This window comes from Eleutherodactylus coqui, chromosome 2 (assembly GCF_035609145.1).
Source record: "Eleutherodactylus coqui strain aEleCoq1 chromosome 2, aEleCoq1.hap1, whole genome shotgun sequence".
Classification (NCBI taxonomy): domain Eukaryota; kingdom Metazoa; phylum Chordata; class Amphibia; order Anura; family Eleutherodactylidae; genus Eleutherodactylus; species Eleutherodactylus coqui.
This window is the reverse complement of record NC_089838.1, coordinates 332930343-332949096: the sequence shown is the minus strand read 5'-3', so window position 1 is coordinate 332949096 and position 18754 is coordinate 332930343. Positions and strand designations below refer to the sequence as shown.

General features: G+C 49.3%; 2 protein-coding genes across 2 annotated transcripts in view; one reads left to right on the top strand and one right to left on the bottom strand.

Annotated features, from left to right (window-relative positions):
- Window positions 1-1637: 1637 nt before the first annotated feature.
- LOC136610348 (olfactory receptor 10A7-like) lies at window positions 1638-10776 on the bottom strand. Its single transcript, XM_066589581.1, has 2 exons — window positions 10540-10776; window positions 1638-2564 (listed from the first exon to the last, which is right to left on the bottom strand). Exons 1-2 carry the CDS (start codon window positions 10774-10776, stop codon window positions 1638-1640), a joined length of 1164 nt encoding a protein of 387 aa, XP_066445678.1.
- A 315-nt stretch (window positions 10777-11091) lies between these two features.
- The window catches only part of LOC136610347 (olfactory receptor 6B9-like), a 77455-nt gene continuing 69792 nt past the window's right edge, over window positions 11092-18754 (top strand). Inside the window, exon 1 of the mRNA XM_066589580.1 lies at window positions 11092-11235. Within this exon, the coding sequence (XP_066445677.1) occupies window positions 11092-11235 (144 nt within the window). The remainder of the gene's footprint in view (window positions 11236-18754) is intronic.

Here is an 18754-nt window from a genome sequence, read left to right as displayed (position 1 = left end):
AGCAGAAAAAAGGGCAAAGACCTTACACCATTAATAGCTATCTAGGCCTCTAGGTTGCAGCATGATGCTGTCCTTATTGGGACGATTGCTCTGCTTACAGGCAGGACTCCCTGGGGATTAAATTGTCTTGTTAAAATAGGTGCTCAGGAAGACTCTTGCCGTGAGCTCATGCGCTTATGTATATTGGCCAAAATACAAATCAATACCTTGTATGTACTTTAACTATTCCATCTGCTTATGTGTTTTAATATTCTAGGTAAATGTTTTGGTGTTTGTCAGTTGTTGTTTGATGTCTGCTTGCAAGTCCCATTTGAAGTTCAGTTTGTTATGGTGTTCAGTATGTATGCATGGTCCTCTATCCCCATCCTTCCCCTTCAGTCCTTGTTTGAGATGTGTCCATGTAGGTCCTTGTTCCATGGCCTGTACGGATGTAACAGGTGAGTCATACTACCAACCTACCCATCATTCTAATAAAATCAACTCCCTATGATGCATTTAAAGAAAGGCTCTACAAACTAAATTTTCTGAGCAAAACCCAGCATTCCTGGACTTTTTTTTCATTTAACTCAGCTTAAAGGGATTTTCCAGAGAAAAACTATTGATGATTTATCCTCAGGCTAGGTCAACAATAGTTGATTGGTTGGTGTCCGCCGCTCGGAACTCCAATTGATCAGCTGATCGAGCACCTGCTGTCAGCTCCTATTGATTTCAATGAGACCCCAGCCTGCAATTACCAGCACTGGCCAACAAAGAGTAGTCATAGGAGCAGCTTCCACTCCAATCTACTGATTGGTTAGAGTCCCAAGTAGTAGACCCCATGACGTATCCTAAGGATAGGTCATCAATAGTATTTCCCTGGAAAACCGCTTTAACAATCTTGGCAAAATCTACACTCCTTCTAGTATTTACCTGTGGAGGGCTTATATTTATTATATATTGACATATCACCAGCCACTACAGAGGGGTAGGAGCAGCAGCTTCCTCTTTGTACCCCTGTGTATTGCAACGCTAAAACAATTTCTTTTCAGTTTTACTTTTTAAAGGTTGTTTGTAAATTACAGGTTTTTATTGTATCTAAAGAATTAGTAATTACATCATTGAACACCTTATTGTTTCTAAAGAGCTCTTCATTTTAGTTATTACACCGCCACATTATAAAATCATCATACTCTCTTGGTAGCCAGCATAGCTATTTTCCCTGCCGAAGACAAAAAAACATTTGTGCTCACCCTCTCTTGTTTTCACCCGATCCTTATACTCCGGCTGTGTATCCAACCTGTTGGCAAGTCATGCAGTCCACCACGAAATTCAAATGAAAAGTTCAGCAAAAAAGAGGCTCGCCTTCAGAGGTATGGAAAACTTTCGTCTTTATTAATAGTATCTCAGCATTCAATAAAACCAGGAACGCATTTCGGCCAGCGTCGGACCTTGATTACCCTATCAAGGGTGATCAAGGTCCGACGCTGGCCGAAATGCATTCCTGGTTTTATTGAATGCGGAGGCACTATTAATAAAGGCGAAAGTTTTCCATACCTCTGAAGGCGAACCTCTATTTTCCCTGCCATTTAATTGTTTTAGCCAATCAACTTAAAAATATCACCGTACAACACATATGCAGACCCATTATTGAAAATGTATCAGCTCATATGCCTACTAATTTTTTCCTGAATGGCTTTCATAATATCTTTATTTCTCAGACTGTATATAATTGGGTTAATTAAAGGAGTAAATACAGTATAGAGCAGTGATAGGATTTTACCTATTGTGACAGTTTGGCCTTTTGTTGGGACAACATAAACACAGAACAGAGACCAGTAGAATATGACAACCACAATGAGGTGGGAGCTACAGGTGGAGAAGGCTTTAAGGCTGCCAGTATTGGATGAGATCTTTAAGATTGCTAAAACTATGTAAGTATAAGACAAGAAAATCATTGCAGTTGGAAAGAGGACAAATGGAATGGTTAGTAAATAAATCTCCAAATGGATGATAAAGGTATCTGAACAGGACAGGTCTAGTAAGGGAACAATGTCACAAAATAAATGGTCAATGACATGTGGTCCACAAAATATTAGTTTTGCCATTTTTATGATATAAATCAAAACAGCAGAAAAACCAAGCAACCAACAGGTTATAGTCAGAATCACACAATGGCCACTTGTCATTATGATGGAGTAACGAAGGGGATTACAGATGGCCACATATCTGTCATAAGACATAACTGTGAGGAGGAAACATTCAAATACTTCTGGAGCACATAAAAAATACAACTGAGTGATACAATCACTAAAAGTAATGGTCCCTCCATTATTCAGTAAGAGGTAGAGTAAATTGGGGACAACATCTGTGATGACCAAGATATCACTGATGGACAGTTGGGAGATGAAGAAGTACATTGGAGTTTGGAGATTCTTGCTGGTGGACACCAGGGTGATGATTAGGAGATTCCCACATATGGTCCCACAGTAAATTACAAGGAAAATACAGAACAGGGAAAGTCTTAAATTTTGATTGCTTTGAAATCCTAAGAGAAAAAATTCGGTGGCCGCAGTCATATTGTTCACCTGCATATAGAACAAATAGCATAGCAGCTACAATAAACCAAAAATACCTGTATACCATAGCTAGACGTTTACACAGTAGATTCATGAGATAAATGTTTATGCATTTTACTTAAAATTATGTCATATTTGTGATATGAAATAAACAGTTCCTCCACTTTAAAATGATTAATATAAGGAAATTAGAATTTAAAAATTAGCTTTCTTTATGTATTGGCTACAAAACTGCAACAAAGACCCTAAAAAGTCAAGCATATTAAAGATGTTAATGTTGATGACCAAACTGTTCCTTTTGAAAGTGAAATTTCTAAAGTAACAGTTGCCTATTTTTTAAATTGATACATTTTGCACAACCATTTGAGAAGAATCTTAAGTGGACATTATATAATATTACATAGAAGTTACTAGCAGTAATTACATCAGATATTTCTTTCTTCTTCAAATTCATTTTCAAATTTCTGAATCACTGGTTATGAATCTCAATTCTTTTCTGAAGAAATGTCCCAGAGGATATAGATGGCAGTCATGTTGTGTGGTTGTCAGATACATGGATATGAAACATAATGGGATTCCGTCTACGTATTTATATACTGAAGAAAAGACAGGGTGCCTGGCAAACCAGTCTTGGGGGATATTTTGCCTTTGTCTCATGAGTCATCTTTAAAAAAAGCTAATTAAAAATATAAATATAGAAGTTTAATCACCAGCTTGTTTTTAAGAATATCTAAGTCAAATAACATGTCAGCCACCAACTTAATATCCAAACATTGGCAATCATTGGAGCCCCCAAAGGGAAGTGCCTTATGCAACCTTTTGTCCACACGCGACAATTGCTGGTCTTCCCAGGGCAGCGGTGTGTGGGGTCCTGCGGGTAGAGGCGCGCCCCCCAGCTTGTTGTCCGGCGGCCGGGGGCTCGGATGCCTAGCCGGCGTGCTGCTGGTAGCGCGTGGGGCTGTGTGTGCACACCTATGAGTGCAGCTGCCATGCACAAGCTCTCTCTCTTTACGCCCCTGGGCAGAGGCTTTTGTCTAAAGGTCGGGCAGAGATTTCCAATCACTGCCAGTTATTGGTTTTCCTCAGTATGCTAGCTAGTTTTCCTCTGTTAGTCTCCTGTTTCTGTCATCTTGTCTGCTATACTTTGCTATTATTCACCAGGTTTTTCCATCAGCCTCAGTTCTGCTTCGTATTGTTCATGTTGGTTATTAACATCTGCCTTTCCTTTCGGTATTAAACTCTTTTCATCCAGGTATGCCAGCGTCCCTTTTTTGGTCCCTAGTGAGAGTAGGGACCACCACCCAGTTTCCTGCCTGGGGTTAGCCTGGAGGGGAGGCAAGCAGACAGGGACAGGAGTTGTGGGTGAGATGTAGGGCATCCGGGCTGGCTTATCATGGGTAGAATACCATAACATAATGTGAAGGTCTCAGGTCTGAATATGATTTGATTTTGTATATGTGAAGGTCTACCACTTCTTGACACAGCTAAACAGGATTTTCTGGGCATATTCTACAACTCAGTACAACTCAGCAAAATTTACTAACCGCATATCTTGTTTAACAGGAATTGCTAATGCAATGTAATATTAGAATTAGAGATGAGCGAGCACCAAAATGCTCGGGTGCTCGTTACTCGAGACAAATTTTTCACGATGCTCGAGGGTTCGTTTCGAGTAACGAACCCCATTGAAGTCAATGGGCGACCCAAGCATTTTTGTATATCGCCGATGCTCGCTAAGGTTTTCATTTGTGAAAATCTGGGCAATTCTACAAAGTGATAGGAACGACACAGCAACGGATAGGGCAGGCGAGGGGCTACATGTTGGGCTGCATCTCAAGTTCCCAGGTCCCACTATTAAGCCACAATAGCGGCAAGAGTGCCCCCCCCCCCCTCCCAACAACTTTTACTTCTGAAAAGCCCTCATTAGCAATGGATACCTTAGCTAAGCACCACACTACCTCCAACAAAGCACAATCACTGCCTGCATGACACTCCGCTACCACTTCTCCTGGGTTACATGTTTCCCAACCCCCCCCCCCCCCCCGCACGACCCAGTGTCCACAGCGCACACCAAATTGTTCCTGTGCAGCCTTCAGCTGCCCTCATGCCACGCCACACTCATGTCTATTTATAAGTGCGTCTGCCAGAGGAACCGCAGGCACACACTACAGAGGGTTGGCACGGCTAGGCAGCGACCCTCTTTAAAAGGGGCGGGGCGATAGTCCACAATGCTGTACAGAAGCAATGAGAAATCCAATCCTGTGCCACCTCCATCTGGAGCTGCACACGTGGGCATAGCAATGGGGAACCTATGTGCCACACACTATTCATTCTGTCAAGGTGTCTGCACGCCCCAGTCAGACCGCGTTTTTTTATAAATAGTCACAGGCAGGTACAACTCCGCAATGGGAATTCCGTGTGCACCCACAGCATGGGTGGCTCCCTGGAACCCACCGGCGGTACATAAAAATATCCCATTGCATTGCCCAACACAGCTGAGGTAGTAATGTCGTGCTTAATGCAGGTGGGCTTCGGCCCACACTGCATGCCCCAGTCAGACTGGGGTTCTTTAGAAGTGGACACAGATGCATTTACAACTCCCTGTGGACCCACAGCATGGGTGGCTCCCTGGAACCCACTGGCGGTACATAAAAATATCCCATTGCATTGCCCAACACAGCTGAGGTAGTAATGTCGTGCTTAATGCAGGTGGGCTTCGGCCCACACTGCATGCCCCAGTCAGACTGGGGTTCTTTAGAAGTGGAAACAGATGCATTTACAACTCCCTGTGGACCGACAGCATGGGTGGGTGCCAGGAAGCCACCGGCGGTACATAAAAATATCCCATTGCATTGCCCAACACAGCTGAGGTAGTAATGTCGTGCTTAATGCAGGTGGGCTTCGGCCCACACTGCATGCCCCAGTCAGACTGGGGTTCTTTAGAAGTGGACACATGTAGTTACAACTCCCTGTGGACCCACAGCATGGATGGCTCCCTGGAACCCACCGGCGGTACATAAATATATCCCATTGCAGTGCCCATCACAGCTGATGTTATGTCAGCTGTAATGCAGGTGGGCCAAAAATTTATTGGATTACACTGTAGGCGAGGGCCCACAAAAATTGGTGTACCAACAGTACTAATGTACCTGAGAAAAATTGCCCATGGCCAACCGAGAGGGCAGGTGAAACCCATTAATGGCTTTGGTTAATGTGGCTTAATTGGTAACTAGGCCTGGAGGCAGCCCAGTTAAAATAAAAATTGGTTGACGTGAAAGTTTCAACGCTTTAATGAGCATTGAAACGTATAAAAATTGTTTAGAAAAATTATATGACTGAGCCTTGTGGGCCTAAGAAAAATTGCACGTTCGGCGTGATTACGTGAGGTTTCAGGAGGAGGAGCAGGAGGAGGAGGAGGAATATTATACACAGATTGATGAAGCAAAAAGGTCCCCGTTTTGGATGGTGATAGAGAATGATGCTTCCATCCGCGGGTGCAGCCTACGTATTGCTTAGGTATCGCTGCTGTCCGCTGGTGGAGAAGAGAAGTCTGGTGAAATCCAGGCTTTGTTCATCTTGATGAGTGTAAGCCTGCCGGCACTGTCGGTTGACAGGTGGGTACGCTTATCCGTGATGATTCCCCCAGCCACACTAAACACACTCTCTGACAAGACGGTAGCCGCAGGACAAGCAAGCACCTCCAGGGCATACAGCACGAGTTCAGGCCACGTGTCCAGCTTCAACACCCAGTAGTTGTAGGGGGCAGAGGCGTCACCGAGGACGGTGCTGCAATCGGCTACGTACTCCCTAACCATCCTTTTACAGTGCTCCCGCCAACTCAGCCTTGACTGGGGACCGGTGACACAGTCTTGCTGGGGAGCCATAAAGCTGTCAAAGGCCTTAGAGAGTGTTCCCCTGCCTGCGCTGTACATGCTGCCTGATCTCTGCGCCTCCCCTGCTACCTGGGCCGCGGAAATGCGCCTTCGGCCACTAGCGCTGTCGGATGGGAAGTTTACCATCAGTTTGTCCACCAGCACCCTGTGGTATAGCATCATTCTCGAACCCCTTTCCTCTTCGGGAATGAGAGTGCAAAGGCTCTCCTTATACCATGGATCGAGCAGTGTGTACACCCAGTAATCCGTAGTGGCCAGAATGCGTGTAACGCGAGGGTCACGAGAAAGGCATCCTAACATGAAGTCAGCCATGTGTGCCAGGGTACCTGTACGCAACACATGGCTGTCCTCACTCGGAAGATCACTTTCAGGATCCTCCTCCTCCTCCTCCTCCTCCTCCTCTGGCCATACACGCTGAAAGGATGACAGGCAAGCTGCATCTGTACCCTCAGCAGTGGGCCAAGCTGTCTCTTCCCCCTCCTCCTCCTCCTCCTTCTCGTCCTCTGGCCATACACGCTGAAAGGATGACAGGCAAGCAGCATCTGTCCCCTCAGCAGTGGGCCAAGCTGTCTCTTCCCCCTCCTCCTCATGCTCCTCCTCCTCCTCCTCAACGTGCTGAGATATAGACATGAGGTTGCTCTGACTATCCAGCGACATACTGTCTTCCCCCGCCTCCGTTTCTGATTCCAAAGCGTCTGCCTTTATGCTTTGCAGGGAACTTCTCAAGAGGCATAGCAGAGGAATGGTGACGCTAATGATTGCAGCATCCCCGCTCACCATCTGGGTAGACTCCTCAAATTTTCCAAGGACCTGGCAGATGGTTGCCAACCAGGCCCACTCTTCTGTAAATAATTCAGGAGGCTGACTCCCACTGCGGCGCGCAAGTTGGAGTTGGTATTCCACTATAGCTCTACGCTGCTCATAGAGTCTGGCCAACATGTGGAGCGTAGAGTTCCACTGTGTGGGCACGTCGCACAGCAGTCGGTGCACTGGCAGATTAAACCGATGTTGCAGGGTCCGCAGGGTGGCAGCGTGCGTGTGGGATTTGCGGAAATGTGCGCAGAGCTGGAGCACCTTTCCGAGCAGGTATGACAAGTGGGTAGCTTTTCAGAAAGCGCTGAACCACCAAATTAAAGACATGGGCCAAGCATGGCACGTGCGTGAGGCTGCCGAGCTGCAGAGCCGCCACCAGGTTACGGCCGTTGTCACACACGACCATGCCCGATTGGAGGCTCAGCGGCGCAAGCCAGCGGTCGGTCTGCTCTGTCAGACCCTGCAGCAGTTCGTGGGCCATGTGGCTCTTCTCTCCTAAGCTGAGTAGTTTCAGCACGGCCTGCTGACGCTTGGCCACCGCTGTGCTGCCACGCCGCGTGACACCGACTGCTGGCGACGTGCTGCTGCTGACACATCTTGATTGCGAGACAGAGGTTGCGTAGGAGGAGGAGGAGGAGGGTTTAGTGGAGGAAGCATACACCCCCGCAGATACCACCACCGAGCTGGGGCACGCAATTCGGGGGGTGGGTAAGACGTGAGCGGTCCCAGGCTCTGACTCTGTCCCAGCCTCCACTAAATTCACCCAATGTGCCGTCAGGGAGATATAGTGGCCCTGCCCGCCTGTGCTTGTCCACGTGTCTGTTGTTAAGTGGACCTTGGCAGTAACCGTGTTGGTGAGGGCGCGTACAATGTTGCGGGAGACGTGGTCGTGCAGGGCTAGGACGGCACATCGGGAAAAGTAGTGGCGACTGGGAACCGAGTAGCGTGGGGCCGCCGCCGCCATCATGCTTTTGAAAGCCTCCGTTTCCACAAGCCTATACGGCAGCATCTCTAGGCTGATCAATTTTGCAATGTGCACGTTTAACGCTTGAGCGTGCGGGTGCGTGGCGTCGTACTTGCCCTTTGCGCTCAAACTGTGGCGCTAGCGACGTCTGGACGCTACGCTGAGAGACATTGCTGGATGGGGCCGAGGACAGCGGAGGTGAGGGTGTGGGTGCAGGCCAGGAGACGGTACTGCCTGTGTCCTCAGAGGGGGGTTGGATCTCAGTGGCAGGTTGGGGCACAGGGGGAGAGGCAGTGGTGCAAACCGGAGGCGGTGAACGGGCATCGTCCCACCTTGTGGGGTGCTTGGCCATCATATGCCTGCGCATGCTGCTGGTGGTGCCTCCCCAGCTGATCTTGGCGCAACAAAGGTTGCACACCACTGTTCGTCGGTCGTCAGGCGTCTCTGTGAAAAACTGCCACACCGTAGAGCACCTTGACCTCTGCAGGGTGGCATGGCGCGAGGGGGCGCTTTGGGAACCAGTTGATGGATTATTCGGTCTGGCCCTGCCTCTACCCCTGGCCACCGCACTGGCTCGGCCTGTGCCCACACCCTGACTTGGGCCTCCGCGTCCTCGCCCGCTTCCACATCCTATAGGCCTACCCCTACCCCTCAGCATGGTGTATTAGCAGTAGTGCAGAAACAGAACGCTGTAATTAAATGTGCCGCTTATTGGCCTGTGGTTGGAGGCTGACTTCGTTTACGGAACCCCAGGAAATAATTTGCCGCAAGCCTGCTGTAACACTTAGCTGGCTGCGTATGAATTTGGAGAACTACTACCCCCAGCAGAGACCCAGAACACTGGGCACAGTGACAGGCAGGCCAAATAGATTTTTTTTCAAGATTTTTTTCAAAAGGACCACTGCGTATATTCACTCAATAGTATATGTCTTCTGTCCCTGCCTACACAATTCTGTCCCTGCAGTGTGTCACGGAACTGCAGTGTTGCAGTGTTATTAACTGCAACAGACCGGTGATTTCAGAGGCAGGAAATAATTTTGTGCAAGCCTGCTGTAACACTTAGCTGGCTGCGTATTTATTTGGAGAAATTTTACCCCCAGCACACACGGACCCAGAACACTGAGCAGAGTGACAGGCAGGCCAAATAGATTTTTTTCTAATCTTTTTTTGCACAAGGACCACTGCGTATATTCAATCTTTAAGATGTCTTCTGTCCCTGCCTACACAATTCTGTCCCTGATGTGTGTGACGGAACTGCAGTGTTGCACTGTTATTAAGTGCAACAGAGCGGTGATTTCAGAGCCAGGAAATAATTTTGCGCAAGCCTGCTGTAACACTTAGCTGGCTGCGTATTTATTTGGAGAACTACAACCCGCAGCAGACACAGACCCAGAACACTGAGCAGAGTGACAGGCAGGCCAAATATTTGTTTTTCAAAGATTTTTTTGCAAAAGGACCACTGCGTATATTCAATCTATAATATATGGCTTCTGGCCCTGCCTACACAATTCTGTCCCTGGAGTATTACTGCAGGGCGCAATGCTCTGCACGGCCGATATAGCAAAAAAAAAAAAAATGTGCAACACTGCTAAAAGCAGCCTCCACACTACTGCACACTGTTAGATGTGGCCCTAAGAAGGACCGTTGGGGTTCTTGAAGCCTACACTAACTCCTAAAGCTCTCCCTACAGCAGCTCCAACACTATAGCACTGTCCTTCAGCTATCTGAGGCGAGCCGCGGGAGGGGCCGATTTTTATACTCGGGTGACACCTGATCTCCCCAGCCACTCACAGCAGGGGGGTGGTATAGGGCTTGAACGACGCAGGGGGAAGTTGTAATGCCTTCCCTGTCTTTCAATTGGCCAGAAAAGCGCGCTAACGTCTCAGAGAGGAAACTAAAAGTAACTCGAACATCGCGTGGTACTCGTTACGAGTAACGAACATCTCGAACACGCTAATACTCGAACGAGTATCAAGCTCGGACGAATACGTTCGCTCATCTCTAATTAGAATGTGAAAAGTTGCACAATCTAAGATAACATCTCTAAGCAACAATGTATGTTTATGCGAAAACAAGTTTAGCAGGCATAAAGCCCGCCCTGCGTCATGTTACTATATAAGTTGTGTCAGTTCTCCCCCCTCTCCCCTCACTTACCGCTCGGCATGGTCTTCTGCACTGTCGGCTGCTTTAGGTCGCTGTCTGTGTCCGGAGCTCTGCTCTGTGATGTTGGTGATGGGGGGGTTGGAGAGCGCTGAGGCGCCATGTCAGTCGGGGACTGTGCAGTGTCAGTTCTCCCCCCTCTCCCCTTGCTTACCACTCCGCTCGGCAAGCTCCTCTGTGCTGTCAGCTGTATAAGATCGCCGTTTATGTCCGGAGCCCCGGAGTCTGCAGCGGTTGTGACAGGTGTCGTTCTTGCCTCTCTGTTCGCTGTGGAGACAGTGGGGGAAGGCATTTTCATAGGGAGCGCGGGTTGCTCCCGGTCTTCAGATCTTACTGGGAAGAAGTCCGAGACCCTCTTTGGCGGCGGCTTGAAAACCTTCCTCTTAGGCATGGTATCCCAAGGTTTAGGAGGTAAGTAGTTGATTATATTTTTGCTGCTGGTAGGCTATTTTTTTAGCTTTTCAGGCTGGATAGGGACAGAGATCAGCCAGAGACGTCCGTCTTCTCTCTCAGTCAGGCCACGCCCCCCGTTACTATATAAGTTGTGACATATGTAATAAAGGGAGTTTGCTTTGCACATAGACCAGTCTGTGTCACTGCTTTCTCACGGCGGCTGCCATAACCACCTCTGATTTGGATCCTCACAGCATATTGACGGAACATTGAATTTCCCTATCACATAATAACTGACTCTCCAATGGAGGCCATGAGTACCCTCACAAGTCAGTTGCAGGATTTAGTGGTCGTGATCGATGACCTGTCCGGTCGTATGGTGGCCCAGGAGCAGCGGGAGTTTGTGCATGTCTTTGCAACCCCTTCTATTCCTGGGCCCAAGTGTCAGCTTCCTGAGGTATTTTCAGGGGAGAGGAGCAAGTTTTTTGTTTTTCAGCAGGCATGTAGAATGTATTTTCGAATGCGGCCCCGCTCCTCCGGCTCAGTATCCCAAAGTTGAATTGATTATGTCCTTACTTCGGGGTCCCCGCCAGACATGTGCCTACTTCTTACCCAAGAGTTTGGCTTTCCTGCAGTCAGTTGATTTGTTTTTTCAGGAACTTGGAGTTATGTTTGATGAGCATGACCATGCGGGGTTGGCGGTATCTCATGTCTCTATGCCAGGGGCAGCAGTGTGTAGAGGACTATTGCTCTAAACTTAGACTGCATGCAGGTGAAACCTCTTGGAACAATAGCGCCCTTAAAGATGTGTTTCGTTGGGTCTTTCTGACGCTGTCAAGAATCTACTCATTTTTCATCCAGATCCTGTGACGTTCAATGGAATTGGCGGTCAAAGATGACAGGAGGCTGAGATCTAGAAAAGAGGAATGTCAGGCCCGTAAGGCTAGGGAATCCAGCAGACCTGCTCACACTTCTCCCATGCCAACTCCTGGTGCTGAGCCTATGGAAGTGGACTAGCTAACTCTAGAGGAACGGCGACAGTTCCAGATGACTCATTGTCTCTGCCTCTATTGTGGAAAAGCTAGACATCGTGTAGCGACCTGTCCTCTGAAGCGTCTATAATAGAGATGAGCGAACGTACTCGTCCGAGCTTGATACTCGTTCGAGTATTAGCGTGTTCGAGATGCTCGTTACTCATGACGAGTACCACGCGATGTTCGAGTTACTTTCACTTTCATCTCTGAGACGTTAGCGTGCTTTTCTGGCCAATAGAAAGACAGGGAAGGCATTACAACTCCCCCCTGCGACGTTCAAGCCCTATACCACCCCCCTGCAGTGAGTGGCTGGCGAGATCAGGTGTCACCCGAGTATAAAAATCGGCCTCTCCCGCGGCTCGCCACAGATGCATTCTGACATAGAGGAGGGAAAGTGCTGTTGGTGCCGGAGCTGCTATAGGGAGAGTGTTAGGAGTATTTTAGGCTTCAAGAACCCCAACGGTCCTTCTTAGGGCCACATCTAACCGTGTGCAGTAGTGTGCAGGCTGCTTTTTGCAGTGTTGCACTTTTTTTTTTTTTGTATATCGGCCGTGCAGAGCATTGCGCCCTGCAGTAATTATACATACTCCAGGGCCAGTAGTGGTGGTGAGGCAGGGACAGAAGACATATTTATTGAATATAGGCAGTGGGCCTTTCCAAAAACATTTGGGAAAAAAAATCTATTTGGGCTGCCTGTGACTGTCCTCAGTGTACTGGGTCTGTGCTGGGTGTAGTTGTCCTCCTAATTCATACGCAGCCAGCAAAGTGTTACAGCAGGCTTGCGCAAAATTATTTCCTGGTTCTGCTGTGCGTTCGGTAAGCGAAGTGAGCCTCCAACCACAGGCCAATAAGCGGCACATTTAATTACAGCGTTCTGTTTCTGCACTGCTGGTAATACACCATACTGAGGGGTAGGGGCAGGCCTATAGGACGTGGACGCGGGCGAGGACGCGGAGTCCAAAGTCAGGGTGTGGGCACAGGCCGAGCCAGTGCGGTGGCCAGGGGTAGAGGCAGGGCCAGACCGAATAATCCACCAACTGTTTCCCAAAGCGCCCCCTCACGCCATGCCACCCTGCAGAGGTCAAGGTGCTCTACGGTGTGGCAGTTTTTCACAGAGACGCCTGACGACCGAACAGTGGTGTGCAACCTTTGTCGCGCCAAGATCAGCTGGGGAGCAACCACCACCAGCATGCGCAGGCATATGATGGCCAAGCACCCCACAAGGTGGGACGAAGGCCGTTCACCGCCTCCGGTTTTCACCACTGCCTCTCCCCCTGTGCCCCAACCTGCCACTGAGATCCAACCCCTCTCTGAGGACACAGGCACTACCGTCTCCTGGCCTGCACCCACACCCTCACCTCCGCTGTCCTCGGCCCCATCCAGCAATGTCTCTCAGCGCAGCGTCCAGACGTCGCTAGCGCCACTGTTTGAGCGCAAGTACGCCGCCATGCACCCGCACGCTCAAGCGTTAAACGTGCAACTTGCCAAATTGATCAGCCTGGAGATGCTGCCGTATAGGCTTGTGGAAACGGAGGCTTTCAAAAGCATGATGGCGGCGGCGGCCTCGCGCTACTCGGTTCCCAGTTGCCACTACTTTTCCCGATGTGCCGTCCCAGCCCTGCACGACCACGTCTCCCGCAACATTGTACGCGCCCTCACCAACGCGGTTACTGTCAAGGTTCACTTAACAACGGACACGTGGACAAGCACAGGCGGGCAGGGCCACTATATCTCCCTGACGGCACATTGGGTGAATTTAGAGGAGGCTGGGACAGAGTCAGAGCCTGGGACCGCTCACGTCCTACCCACCCCCAGAATTGCGGGCGCCAGCTCGGTGCTGGTATCTGCTGCGGTGTATGCTTCCTCCACTAAACCACCCTCCTCCTCCTCCTCCAACACAACCTCTGTCTCGCAATCAAGATGTGTCAGCAGCAGCAGCAGCACGTCGCCAGCAGTCGGTGTCGCGCGGCGTGGCAGCACAGCGGTGGGCAAGCGTCAGCAGGCTGTGCTGAAACTACTCAGCTTAGGAGAGAAGAGGCACACGGCCCACGAACTGCTGCAGGGTCTGACAGAGCAGACCGACCGCTGGCTTGCGCTGCTGAGCCTCCAACCGGGCATGGTCGTGTGTGACAACGGCCGTAAACTGGTGGCGGCTCTGCAGCTCGGCAGCCTCACGCACGTGCCATGTCTGGCCCATGTCTTTAATTTGGTGGTTCAGCGCTTTCTGAAAAGCTACCCCCACTTGTCATACCTGCTCGGAAAGGTGCGCCGGGTCAGCGCACATTTCCGCAACTCCAAGATGGAGTCATCCTGTCATCCTTTCAGCATGTATGGCCAGAGGAGGAGGAGGAGGAGGAGGATCCTGAAAGTGATCTTCCTAGTGAGGACAGCCATGTGTTGCGTACAGGTACCCTGGCACACATGGCTGACTTCATGTTAGGATGCCTTTCTCGAGACCCTCGTGTTACACGCATTCTGGCCACTACGGATTACTGGGTGTATACACTGCTCGACCCACAGTATAAGGAGAACCTTTCCACTCTCATTCCCGAAGAGAAAAGGGGTTCGAGAATGATGCTATACCACAGGGCGCTGGAGGACAAACTGATGGTAAACTTCCCATCCGACAGCGCTAGTGGCAGAAGGCGCAGTTCCGAGGGTCAAGTAGCAGGGGAGGCGCAGAGATCAGGCAGCATGTACAGCGCAGGCGGGGAAACATTCTCCAAGGCCTTTGCCAGCTTTATGGCTCCCCAGCAAGACTGTGTCACCGCTCCCCAGTCAAGGCTAAGTTGGCGGGAGCACTGTAAAAGGATGGTGAGGGAGTACGTAGCCGATCGCACGACCGTCCTCCGTGACGCCTCTGCCCCCTACAACTACTGGGTGTCGAAGCTGGACACGTGGCCTGAACTCGCGCTGTATGCCCTGGAGGTGCTTGCTTGCCCTGCGGCTAGCGTCTTGTCAGAGAGGGTGTTTAGTGCGTCTGGGGGAATCATCACGGATAAGCGTACCCGCCTGTCAACCGACAGTGCCGACAGGCTTACACTCATCAAGATGAACAAAGCCTGGATTTCCCCAGACTTCTCTTCTTCACCAGCGGACAGCAGCGATACCTAAGCAATACGTAGGCTGCACCCACGGATGGAAGCATTGTTCTCTATCACCATCAAAAACGTGGACCTTTTAGCTTCATCAATCTGTGTATAATATTCCTCCTCCTCCTGCTCCTCCTCCTGAAACCTCACGTAATCACGCCGGACGGGCAATTTTTCTTAGGCCCACAAGGCTCAGTCATATAATTTTTGTAAACAATTTTTATACGTTTCAATGCTCATTAAAGCGTTGAAACTTGCACCTGAACCAATTTTTATTTTAACTGGGCTGCCTCCAGGCCTAGTTACCAATTAAGCCACATTAACCAATTCACCAATTTTTTGGGGCCCTCGCCTACAGTGTAATCCAATTAATTTTTTGCCCACCTGCATTACAGCTGACGTTACATCAGCTGTGCTGGGCACTGCAATGCGATATATTTATGTACCGCCGGTGGGTTCCAGGGAGCCACCCATGCTGTGGGTCCACACGGAGTTGTAACTACATGTGTCCAAGTCTAAAGAAACCCAGTCTGACTGGGGCATGCAGTGTGGGCCGAAGCCCACCTGCATTTAACATGACATTACCTCAGCTGTGATGGGCAATGCTATGGGATATATTTATGTACCGCCGGTGGCTTCCTGGCACCCACCCATGCTGTCGGTCCACAGGGACTTCACAATAGGGAGTTGTACCTGCCTGTGTCTATGAATTAAAAAGCCCGGTCAGGTTGGGGCATGCAGTGTGGGCCGAAGTCCACCTGCATTTAATCTGACGTTAGCTCTGCTGTCCAGGCCACTGCAATCGGATACATTTATGTACAGCTGGTGGGTTCCAGGGAGCCACCCATGCTGTGGGTGCACACGGAATTCCCATTGCGGAGTTGTACCTGCCTGTGACTATTTATAAAAAAACGCGGTCTGACTGGGGCATGCAGACACCTTGACAGAATGAATAGTGTGTGGCACATAGGTTTCCCATTGCTATGCCCACGTGTGCAGCTCCTGATGGCGGTGGCACAGGATTATATTTCTCATTGCTTCTGTACAGCATTGTGGGCTATCGCCCCGCCCCTTTTAAAGAGGGTCGCTGCCTAGCCGTGCCAACCCTCTGCAGTGTGCGCCTGCGGTTCCTCCTCATTGCCGACGCACTTATAAATAGACATGAGGGTGGCTTGGCATGAGTGCAGCTGAAGGCTGCGCAGGGACACTTTGGTGTGCGCTGTGGACACTGCGTCGTTGTGCGGGGGGGGGGGGGGGCGGTTGGGCAGCATGTAACCCAGGAGAAGTGGCAGCGGAGTGTCATGCAGGCAGTGATTGTGCTTTGTTGGAGGTAGTGTGGTGCTTAGCTAAGGTATGCATTGCTAATGAGGGCTTTTCAGAAGTAAAAGTTGTTGGGGGGGGGGCACTCTTGCCGCTATTGTGGCTTAATAGTGGGACCTGTGAACTTGAGATGCAGCCCAACATGTAGCCCCTCGCCTGCCCTATCCGTTGCTGTGTCGTTCCCATCACTTTCTTGAATTGCCCAGATTTTCACAAATGGAAACCTTAGCGAGCATCGGCGATATACAAAAATGCTCGGGTCGCCCATTGACTTCAATGGGGTTCGTTATTCGAAACGAACCCTCGAGCATCGCGATAATTTCATCCCGAGTAACGAGCACCCGAGCATTTTGGTGCTCGCTCATCTCTAGTCTATAACATCAGTCCGAACTGGGGGAAAACTTCAGATCCTAGGCGATTTTTGGGAGGATCGCCTAGGATCATAGGTACTCCGTAAGTTGTTGGTGCCTTGTCAAATTGGCTTCTGGAATTTTACTCGGTCTGGTCAAGCTTTTATTGATTCAGGTGCAGCTGCCAATTTGATTAGTTTAAGTGTTGTCAGACCTCTGATGACTGAATTCTCAGCGTTAAAGATTCAGATATGTGGCACCTGAGGTTGGTTGTGAATCGTTTGCGTGAGAACCAACTTTTGGAGTTGGAGAAATGCATTTTTGGTACTAAACAAGTGTCTTTCCTTAGTTATATGATTTCACCCATGGAGATTCAAATGGAGTATGATAAAGTGGCAGCAATATCCCAATGGATCAAACCAGATAACCTGAAAGCTCTCCAGCGGTTTTTAGGTTTCGCACATTTTTACCGTAAATTCATTAGGAATTATTCTGTTATTGCTCAACCCCCGGCCAATCTTACCAAGAAGGGTGCCGACTTGGTAAGATGGTCGCCAGAGGCCCTAGAGGCTTTTAGTTGTCTCAAAAGGGCATGTACTGCTGCCCCGATGCTAGTACAACCTGATGCACGGCAACCTTTCTTCATTGAGGTCGATTCGTCTGAGGTGGAGGCGGGGACTGTATTGTCTCAGGAAGTCAGCGGGAGGTCTGGGTATAGTCCATGTGCGTTCTTCTCTTGAAAGTTCAGTTCAGCGGAACGTAACTACTTCGTGGGTAATCGTGAGTCACTGGCGATTAAGGGGTCTCTAGAAGAGTGTCGTCACCATCTTGAGGGGGCAAGTCATCCCATTACCATGTATACCAATCATAAAAACTTGGTATGTCTCACCAATGCTAAGGGACTCACAGCTCGTAAGGCCAGGTGGGCGTTGTTTTTCGCCAGGTTTAACCTCGTCGTTACATGAAGGCGGATGCCTTCTCACAGAGTTTCGGTTCACCGGAAAGTGAGACAGTGGCTCCCAAAAATATCTTGGCACCTGGGGTGGTGGTGGCAGCTGTAGAATCTGATCTTGTTCCTCAGCAAGACGCTCCTTCGTGGGTGCTGGAGGGCAGATGGTTTGTGCCAGAGTCATTGAAGAGTATCACACATCTGTTCTCGCAGGTCATCCAGGGTACTCTGGATCTTTGTACTACACACTACTGGTGGCCAGGCATGTCTCAGGAGATCTGCGGCTTTGTTAAGGGATGCTCTGTCTGTGCACGTAGTAAACCTCGTCGCTGTCCAGAGAGGCCTCTAATAATAATAATCTTTATTCGTATAGCGCCAACTTATTCTGCGGTGCTTTCAGGCATGAATAAATGCAAAACAATACAACAATTACAATGTGAGGTGCATTGGGTTTTACACAAATTAGTTGGGATGATACAGGAGGGGCAAAGGGTGGGGGGAGGACCAAGGCATAGGGAACACAGGGAATAGAGAATTTCATGTGCAGAACAATTATTAAAAGGCAAACGGCGTGGGGAACCATAGGGTGGGGCAGGGGACTAGGTAAGGAGATTTGGTACGCTTTCCTGAACCGTTATCGGTGCCTTTTTGTCTGTGGCCGCATTTATCAGTAGATTTTACCACCGTTCTACCACCACTAACCTAGTTGTTGTAGACCGTTTCTCAAAAATGGCACATTTCATGGCGTTAAAGAAGCTACCTTTTGCGACAGAATTTTCCAAGATTTTTGTAACAGAAATCATTTGTCTATATGGGGTTGCCGATAACATTGTGTCTGATTGCAGTGTTCAGTTTGTTGCCCAATTTTGGCGAGCCTTCTGTAGAAACCTGGGAACATCGCTTTCCTTCTCGTCAGCATTTCACCCACAAACCAATGGTCAGACTGAGTGTAAGAACCAGGATTTAGTGCAATATTTATGGTTGTTTGCTAGCGAAAAGGCTCATCAGTGGGCAGAATTTGCGCTAAACAACCGTACTTGTTCTTCCACTGGGGTATCTCCATTTCTTTGCGTATATGCAACTGGACTCTGACATCTCCTTTTCCCCCCATATTCAATCTCTGGCCCAAACATGCCACATGCACCTCAGAAATATTGCTAAAATACGTCCGTTCCTAACCACGGACACGCTAAAGACACTCATGGTTGCCCTCATCCACTCTCGGCTTGAC

What these genes read in the sequence shown, in the direction of transcription:
- LOC136610348 (XM_066589581.1), bottom strand. Translation starts at nt 10,776, where the DNA reads ATGCCTAAGAGGAAGGTTTTCAAGCCGCCGCCAAAGAGGGTCTCGGAC. An exon ending in GGAGCTTGCCGAGCGGAGTG is followed by an intron (nt 2,565 to 10,539) that starts GTAAGCAAGGGG and finishes TTCTATATGCAG; the next exon opens with GTGAACAATATGACTGCGGC.